Consider the following 9,778-nt stretch of genomic DNA (forward strand, 5'->3'; position numbering starts at 1 on the left):
ATCTAGATATAAAAAAAACTGTACCACCACAAGGGCTCCAAAATGTCCCTCCATTCTCAATCCTGGTTTCTTGCAAACTTTCAGAAAAGTTGCTGAAATTTATCTAGGGATTCAAACTAAAAAAGAAAGAAAGAAAGAAAAGACTGTGTCTTTCTGGTTCCTCTAATTATATTATGGAAAGGCCTACAGTAGGGGGGCCCAACCCCAAGGCCACAGACCAGTACCAGTCTGCGGCCTGTTAGGAACCGGGCCACAGCAGGAGTGAGCAGGAGTGAAGCTTCATCTCTATTTACAGTCACTCCCCATCATTAGCATTACCACCTGAGCTCCACCTCCTGTCAGATCAGTAGTGGCATTAGATTCTCATAGGAGCACGAACCCTGTTGTGAACTGTGCATGTGAGGGATCTAGGTTGTGCGCTCCTTATGAGAATCTAATGCCTGATGATCTGTCACTGTCTCCCACCGCCCCCAGATGGGACTGTCTAGTTGCAGGAAAACAAGCTCAGGGCTCCCACTGATTCTACATTATGGTGAGTTGTATAATTACTTCACTGTCTATTACAATGCAATAATAATAGAAATAAAGTGCACAATAGTCATCGCAAAACCTTCTCCCCTTTAGAATATATCACAAACTAGAAAGTATATATCTCCTGGAGCCTGGTCCATGGAAAAACTGTCTTCCATGAAACTGGTCCCTGGTCCCGAAAAGTTTGGGAACTACTGCCCTACAGTTTTCAAGACATGAGGTGACTAATTGACAAAACATAGTTGCACTGACCTCACCTCAACTGCCAAGAACCACAGGCCCCATCTAGGTCCATCCCAATGTCTGGGGTAATCTTGGCTGAACTCTTCCAAATCTCAATTTCCTAATGTTTTCATAGAGAAGATTAACACTGCTGTTTCCTAATACGAGTATTACACTAAATTAGTAGACATGCAAACTTATGGAAACAGTTATGAACAGATTTCTGTACATTTATTTCATAATTAGAATACTGTCTTAGACAAAACTTTATTGCTTTTTTATTTCTTCTTTGTTTGCATATTTTCATATTAGCATGACAACAAAACTAGGTTCTATTTCTCTTATTTAGGTAAGCATCATCTGATGACAAGGTTGTGGGTTTTTTAAAATGTAACTGTGCCTAGCAGAAAATCTACTTGTAAGTGGGCATTCAAAAGATGGCTGTATGACTGAATTACTGAGCAGAAAATTATCCCTTACTTATTTTCTATATAATTTCCTTATAACCAATCTCTCTGGTTATATATCTTTCAGGTTGAGTTATCAAGGATAACCTATAGATAAATGATAATCACTGGTTATAAGAGTTTCTAAAATATGCTGTTTTTATGCATGTATCAAGACACTTTTTGGAAACTGGTAAATAATAGCAAAGAACTTTTCTACCACTGGTTCCCAGTTAAAAACTGGGCTGTTTCAGCTGGGCGTGGTGGCTCACGCCTGTAATTCCACCACTTTGGGAGGCCGAGGTGGGCGGATCATGAGGTCAAGAGATCAAGAGCATCCTGGCCAACATGGTGAAACCCCATCTCTACTAAAAACACAAAAATTAGCTGGGCGTGGTGGCAGATGCCTGTAGTCCCAGCTACTCGGGAGGCTGAGACATGAGAACTACTTGAAACTGGGAGGCGGAGGTTGCAGTGAGCCGAGATTGTGCCACTATACTCCAGCCTGGTGACAGAACGACACTCAGTTTCAAAAACAAACTGGGCTGTTTCTAGCTATAGCTTTAACCATAGATCATCAGAGATGCTAACACTTGATTCCTAATAGTCTTATTTCCCCCAAATAAAATAAAAAACTTAAGACAGAAAGATAAAAACAGGATTTAACTTACATTCCATCACACAGAGAAACCAGGAGCTCCTATTTCTTAAGGGTTTTCTTTCAATATGGAAATTTTTCATAGAGCAAAAGAAAAATAAAAACAAAATGTGGTATGCTCACATTTTTGAGAAGTGATGCTAAAAAGTTTTTCTAAAAAGACACGCATATCTATAGAACAATTGTTATGCGTAAAATTAAAAGATGGAATCACAATTTTACACTGTGTTACAACCCACAAATATCTCATTTGTTGCCCAGAGTTCCCATTTCTGAAGTTGAAAAATACTTTCAATTGGATACCAATCTGAAAATGAAAACAAAAATAATTTTTTAAGTCTGTTAAGTCCTCCTTGTTTGGTTATGCACCACACTGTGGTAACAAAGGTGATTCACAGGACCTACGTTCATATGAAAAAAAACAAACTAAATTATGTTTAAATTATGTTTTCATTCTGGGACCTCAAAATACCAAAATACCAACCTTTAGATGTACTTTAGAATATATCACAAACTAGAAAGTATATATACTTTCGGCTGGGCACGGTGGCTCATGCCTGTAATCCTAGTACTTTGGGAGGCTAAGGTGAGCTGATCACTTGAGGTCAAGAGTTCAAGACTAGCCTGGCCAACATGGTGAAACCCCATTTCTACCAGAAATACAAAAATTAGCTGGGCATGGTGGCGGGCGCCTGTAATCCCAGCTATTCAGGAGGCTGAGGCAGGAGGATCGCTTGAACCCGGGAGGCAGAGGTTAAAATGAACTGAGATTGTGCCACTGCACTCCAGCCTGGGCAACAGAGTGAGACTGTGTCTCAAAAAAAAAAAAAAAAAAGAAAAGAAAAAGAAAGTATACATACTTTCTAGTATATATTTCATATATAATCAGACCTCCTCAATCAGATTCTGAGGGTGAACCTTAGCATTTGCATTTCTTAAGATGAATTTAAGTTTTTCCAAAATATACCAACCCTGCATGCAAATGAGGACAAAAATCTGGATAAACATCAAAGAATTATTTAATCTAATATCCCTATCAAAAAAAGTAGATAGTTGCCTTCGATTCTGTTTTGTAATATACAAATCACTATGACCTAACAGTTTTACCTCCACCTGCCTAACAAGACATAATCATTATTGCCGAAACAATCTTAAGTACTGGTCCAGCAGATCTCTCATCATAAAAAAGCCACCAAAGATCCAAACCCAGACCGGATGTCCAGACTTCAGCATAATAGCAATCCCTCCCAAGGACAAAGCCAAAAATAGATCCTGAGCTAAGTGGGAATTCCTAGCACTAAGATCCATCCTTATAAGCCCTTTCCGGGGATATGCATTTTAAATGGTTTGCAGAAGTATGTTACCTGAACAGGTTAACATGGCATATTCATCAAATGAACAAATTATCAACAGGTAGAGAGCAGGGCCCAACAAAAATAGGTCATAACAGTGGCAACTTTGGACAGAAAACAGAGAAACTACAAAAAAACCGTACTGGAATAGATGAGTAGTGAAGGCTAGAGTGACAAGATATAAACTAAATTCACTTCCTTTACAAATGCATAGATCAGTAGGTGAAACCAGTGACAAGATTTTTGACTAAAAGATATGTGGTCCTAAATTACTGAAACTGTTTTTTGTTAAGCTCACACACCTCTCTACATATATAGGGATACATGAGAAAGTGTAAGTGGGAAAGATTCCATTAAAATAGGATGAATGTGTAACAAAATCCAATACCAGGCTCGATAAATCTTGCAATCATAAATTCTATGGATAATGAAATACTCTGCATCATCACACCCAGACCAATGGGAGCATTATACATGCATTACTTTTTGTACTCAAAAAGATGAAGTATATAACTGTCTACTGTACCATGTCATTTGAAAACACCAGAAAATTCTACAGCAATCCTTCAAAACTTTTCAAATAAATACCCTGTCCATCTTAAACCTGAAAAGCACTTCAAATTGCTAACATTTAATTTCTTGTTGACTGTAGATATTGTCATTTCTGTTTTCCTTGTAAAAGGATGCTAAATAAGGCTCCAAGAAGTGACTGCTACATTAACCAAAATTATGCACTGCCAAGCTGTCTCCAGCATCAACTCTGAAAGATAGGAAAGGATCAGAAATCCAATTTCCTACATGAAAGTTGAAGCATTGCTTCTTTTTTTGTTCTCTTCTGTGGGATTTTTCCATTGTCCTCCCAAATGTGACAGTTTGCAAATACCCACATCTAGAAGTATATTCTATGAGAGAAAAGATGCCAATTTTAAAACTTGAGAAGATACTTTTAATTTCTGTAGGCAAAAGTTCAGCAAATCAGCTAGCACTAATCTTGACCAAATGGGTGAGTCAGCCCTGTCACGGAGATTTTTTTTTTTAATTTAGATGAAACTTCACATTTAAAAACATGGTAACTCCAAGCATTCTACCAAGAACAAAGAATAAGCATTGGAATAGTCACTTACAAGGACTTAACGACTTGTATTAAACATATTTTATACTAAAGTACTAGATGGTCTCTCTAGTTCCTTTTAGCTCAAACCTTCCTTAATTCTTCCAGTAACTTCACCAGACTATTCTTTAAGTTTTAGTAATTACAAACAGAACCTGAATGAGAAAGAAAATTCAGAATTAAAGTTGTTATCAGTAAGCCTAATTAAACAGTACAGACAGAAAGATGGCAGTAGAATAAAGCATTCTATATTAGGAGAAGGGAGCATATAATCAGGAGTTCGCAGCCCCATGAATGAAGCACAGCATACAACAAAGTCTGGCTGGGATTTGGGTAACTAACATACCTAAACAGGGATAGACTGTGGCCCCTATTAATGGGATACTCTACTTGAAGTAACCAACCACACTCAGGAAAACATGTCAACCAGAGAGTGAATCCTCTAATTTTAGTGAGTAGTCTCCCTTACTGGCAGTTTTCCTACTTTCTATCTTAAAAGGGAATCCACACATTCAACACCGCAAAATGGTAAGACATCTCATCTCACCCCTATATTGTGGCTCTGGCACTTCTGGGTCGCACAAAAGCCATCGTTCTAACTAGGGTGGGATTTATGCTCCCCGTTCAGTTCAGGGCTGTCTGTGGCTGTTTGCAGGGTGCAGGCTCCCTACGTTGACTCTCGCTTCCTGTCACACAGTGGTATCACCGTGACGGACCCTTGACATTAACAAGTCTTTGGCTGAAAAACTGATGTGATCTGCAGCCAGTGGGGGGAAGCGTGGTGGCCCGGGGGAGTGCCTCGGCAGGGTCAGCAGGGTGGCACTGCGGGAAGGCACCTCTGCGGCCCCGAGCGAGGTGAGCGAGCCTTTCCTGAACTTTTCCTTCCTTCCACAACATTAACCTGCTAAGACTCCCACCCCCACCCCGCCCTATTAGGAAAAGTCACACCGGCAGCTCACTGAAGGGCAGGGGGACAGCTCCTGGCGCCCCACAAAAGTTGGGCTCGGCGGCTGCCACAGCTTAAAGCTCCTGCAGGACAGTCGGGCCGACACCGCCTCCTCCGGGGGCAAACCTGAGCTGCCAACTTTCCCACTGCCCACTCCTCTGCGCACAGCAGCCCAAACTTTGCGGTTCGCCCACCGGCCGCACCCCGGGCGAGCGGCGGCGGCGCTGACCTTCACGCCAGCCCCGGGTCCTGCACTGGCCGCCGCCCGCCCCCCGAACCTCCCTGCCTCCCCCAGATCCCCTCTGCCTGCCTCCCCCAACCCTCGTGGGAAGCCCGCGGTGTGGGGGGAGACCGCAGCAGCCCGACCCCGCCTATCACGACTGCCCACGACCCTCGGGGCTCCGGAGAGCCTGGGTCCCAGCGCCTCGGCCGCCCACTCACCATTGGTGAAGGGCTCCATTTTCCCCCCTCCGCGGCTCCTCACAGCCCGAGCGCCCGAGCTTCCTACTCCGAAAGCTGAGGCGGCCCAGCAGACTGAGCATGCCCAGCGCGGCCTCCAAGGGCTGCCAGGGAGGTGCCGCGAGGGGCTGCGCCGCTCCGCCGCTCGGTGGCTCCGCCGTTCCGGGTTTTCGTGGCGGCTGCAGAAAGAGCGAGGGAAGCAAGAGGGAAAAGCACAGTCCAACCCCCACCGGCTCGGCAGAGAGGCGAGGTGGGAGCGGGTGCGCGCTGGGGCGGGGCCGGGAAAGACCCGCCCCTGTCTGAAGGGGACCTGGCTGCGGCGCTCGCACCGGCCGGGAACCGTGTTCAGTCACTCAACAACTGTGGAGCCCTACTGCGACCCGCCCGATCCTGGACGCCGAGACACCCGCACTGCGCCAGAAAACATGGTCCCAGTCCCAGGAGCGGACATTCCAGAAACAGACCATAAATAAACACAGAAGACACACGAGTGTAAAGTCAGTGCCCCGCTGCGCATTCAATCGGGGTGATGTGATGGCGAGCGAGTGGGTAGCTAATTCGGATGGCTTGGTGAGACAAGGCCTCGCTGAGCAGGTGCCACTGAAGCCGAGGTCTGAAGGCAGAGCAGGAACCTGCGGGCGAAAGTCGCTATCCGAACCGCGAATCGCCGGTTTCCCTGGGGAGGTTGGCCGCGGAGGGATCACTTTTCGAAGGACCGAGGGAACGGACGCTGTAGGTCTTTTCGGCAGGGATGCCCTCCCGCATCATAGTGCCCCGGGAGGGCGGTGAGAAAGAGACTGAAGAGAGGGCGGGGACCCCGCAGGGCCGAGGGCTCCCTGGGGTCCAAGACCGAAGGCGCCCTGGGGTCCAGTCCCGGAGCTGGCGGCTGCGGGCGCGGCCTCTAGGTGCGGGCGGATAACAAAACCCGGCGCCGGATCGCCCGGGCGGGATCACGGGCGCCGCTGGATGTGGGCAGAAGGCCTGCCTGTTCCAAGCCTTAAATCAACACCTGCGGTTCCCGGGGGTGCCACCGCTGGGGCTCGCAGCAAGGCTCCGCGGCGCTAGGCCCGAGAAACCGAAACTCCCCTAGTCGCCCCTGCCCCCCAGCTCTCGCGCCATTGCCTCCAGCCCCGAGCCACCATTGTTTCCAGTGCCAAATCGGGCAGACCCGCTAGCCTCCGGGGCCGAACCGCCAGGGGCCCCGTGAGCCCCGAGGAGGCTCTTCGGGGACGGCTTCCTTTTCCCCCTCTCGGTCTGCGCGTCGCCACCACCCCTCGCTGCAGAGGCCGCCGCCCTCCCAGCGCGCCACCACCGCTTCCTCTGCCTCTTCCCCTCCCTCAGCCCCGGCCCCTGCATTGACTTGGCTCGGACTGCAGCTCACTGCGCCTGCCAACTGTCACACGCTCCGAGGCTGTCAACAGCGGGGCGCCAGGGACAAACAAGCCGCGGCGAGCGCAAACAGCCTGCGCAAACAGGGACGGCCAGGGTGTTGTTTGACCAGCACTAGAATTGGAAACTAGGTTTCGAAGAAGTCAAGTCGAAGTACAATATTGTATTTTAAACTGTTATTACATCCCTTACAATCCACGCTTTACTTGAAACTTCCAGTGCATACCAACTGCACTTAGAAAAAAAAAATGAAACTCCTTGCCTAACTGGGACCTCATCAGCACATTCTCACCATGTTTTGGTCACAGAGGCCTTCATGCTGTTCCTGGAAGTCGCCAAGTTCCATCCATCATTGTTAATCATTCCTTTTGCTCGCTCCTCGCACAACAACTGTTTCTTCTGCTTAGTACTTTGCCTACTGATTCCATCTTGTCATTTAAGTCTCAGCTCAAATGTCACCTCTGCAAAGAACCCTTGTCTGACCATACATCTAAAATAGCCACACTCTATAAAGACTTGGCCTTGCTTTATTTCCTTCTCAGCACTCAACACTGTCTGAAACAATGTTTTGGATTTGTTGTTTATTATCAGTCTCCCTCTCAAGAATGCAAGCTTTGTGAGGGTAGGGTCATAATCTTTTTTAAAGCTGTATCCCCAATGCCTGGGTAAGTATACAATAAATAATTTTTGCATGAATAAGTGAAGGACGTAGTGGTGTTTAGAGTTCACTTCCACTGCTGCAAGCCCTTCCAGTTAATGACTCCATACTGAATGATGTGTTTGATCAGTACAGAGAAGGTTTCTGTATCATATGATACGTCAGAGCTGCTGTCTTCCTAATATGTGAAAGGTAATCAGAGCCCTTAGGCTGGCCCCTTGTGCTGGCATTTCAGAACCAAAAACTGTGAACCACAGGGGCTGATGTATCCCAATTCAGATATTATATAGTATATGCAGAGCTAGATTTTGTTAACATACTTCACACATTGTATTGCTTAAATAAGATGCTCTTCTCTATATTTTAGGTCATGTCATATTCCCTTGGAGTTATTTTTGCAACCAAACCACTTAGTATAGGAGATATTTAAAACACCGCAGCTTGTTAAATCGCCTCACCCCGCGTCACCTGTAACCTACAGTCTACCATGCTTTTAAGTGTGAAACATGTTACCTTGTGTTTTGTTTTAAATATCCCACAGTCTACCATGCTTTTAAGTGTGAAACATGTTACCTTGTGTTTTGTTTTAAATATCCCAATTCTGCAGAGACATGTGGTAAAAAATACACTAGCGAATATAGGTGGATCATTATGTCTTTTTGAGATTTCTTTGACAAAAAGACAAATGATTTTTTTGCCAACCTCTTGCCTCCCGCCCCTCCCATTCCTTCACACACACGAAGACAAGAAGGACCATTTAAAGACATGTAAAAATACAAAAAAAAAAAAAAAAATTAGCCAGGCATGGTGGCGCACACCTGTAATCCCAGCTATTCCGAAGGGTGAGACTTGAGAAGCTGAGGCATGAGAATCGCTTGAACCCGGGAGGCGGAGGTTGCAATGAACGGAGATCGCACCACTGCACTCCAGCCTGGGCGACAGAGCAAGACTCCATCTCAAAAAAAAAAAAAAAAAAAAAAAAAAAGCCTAGCGCAGTGGCCCCCACCAGTAATCCCAGCACTTTGGGAGGCCAAGGCGGGTGGATCACGAGGTCAGGGGATCGAGACCATCCTGGCTAACACGGTGAAACTGTGTCTCTACTAAAAGAAAAAAAAAATAGCTGGGCGTGGTGGCGGGCGCCTGTAGTCCCAGCTACCAAAGGCTGAGGCAGGAGAATAGCGTGAACCCGGGAGGCGGAGCTTGCAGTGAGCCGAGACCGCGCCACTGCACTCCAGCCTGGGCGACAGAGTGAGACTCCGTCTCAAAAAATATATAAATAAATAAATAAATATGGTTTCGTATAGGAAGTAAGAATAGTAAACCAAAATGTTTCAGAATCCTACCTAGGAGCAAAAGAATAATAATGAAGTTTGTTTTGTTTCATTGGATACTGTTTTACATTTGACTTAATAGAGCCTTTTTGAGGGAACATGATATCACAGTTTCACAGCCAAAACCCATTATGTTTTCATCTTTAACACCCGCCTATCCTCCCACACAGAACTTGCTCTTTAGTTTAAGAATATGACACTTTAAGTTATTATGAAGTTACTATTCATTATCAAAGGAGATAATGTGACATTATCTACTATACCCATCTACTTACTGTCTTTAGAATCATTGCTCTCTACCATTTAACATTTGAAAACCATTAATTTGGAGAGTTAATTATAATATATAATAAATAGCATGACAGGAAAAATATAAGCACCCTGAAAAACAAATTGCATTTGTTTAAAGAACTGACAACCTTGATAATCAATGAATATAGGAATATTTTTATCAAAATAAAACACTTGGTGTACCATAGATCAGCAAATCCCAGCCTCATATTGAAACAGATAAGGAGGGAACTACTATCTAGAGAGGGTAGAATATTTACTCACAATCCAGGAGCAGACATGGACCGGAACTCAGGCATCTGTGTTCTAAACCAGTGCTTCAGAGTTTTCTGTTGCCTCCCAATTTCCACAAGCAAATTGGGGTCAATTACAAAAATCCACAAA

At 45.2% G+C, this 9,778-nt stretch overlaps 1 protein-coding gene across 1 annotated transcript in view; it reads right to left on the reverse strand.

Annotated features, from left to right (window-relative positions):
* The window catches only part of LNPEP (leucyl and cystinyl aminopeptidase), a 99,210-nt gene extending 93,378 nt beyond the window's left edge, over nucleotides 1–5,832 (reverse strand). The window contains exon 1 of the mRNA XM_033179046.1: nucleotides 5,708–5,832. Within this exon, the coding sequence (XP_033034937.1) occupies nucleotides 5,708–5,726 (19 nt within the window). The 5' untranslated portion in view covers nucleotides 5,727–5,832. The remainder of the gene's footprint in view (nucleotides 1–5,707) is intronic.
* Between the last annotated feature and the right edge of the window lie 3,946 nt (nucleotides 5,833–9,778).

Source organism: Trachypithecus francoisi, unplaced genomic scaffold, assembly GCF_009764315.1.
Source record: "Trachypithecus francoisi isolate TF-2019V2 unplaced genomic scaffold, Tfra_2.0 Lachesis_group2, whole genome shotgun sequence".
Classification (NCBI taxonomy): Eukaryota; Metazoa; Chordata; class Mammalia; order Primates; family Cercopithecidae; genus Trachypithecus; species Trachypithecus francoisi.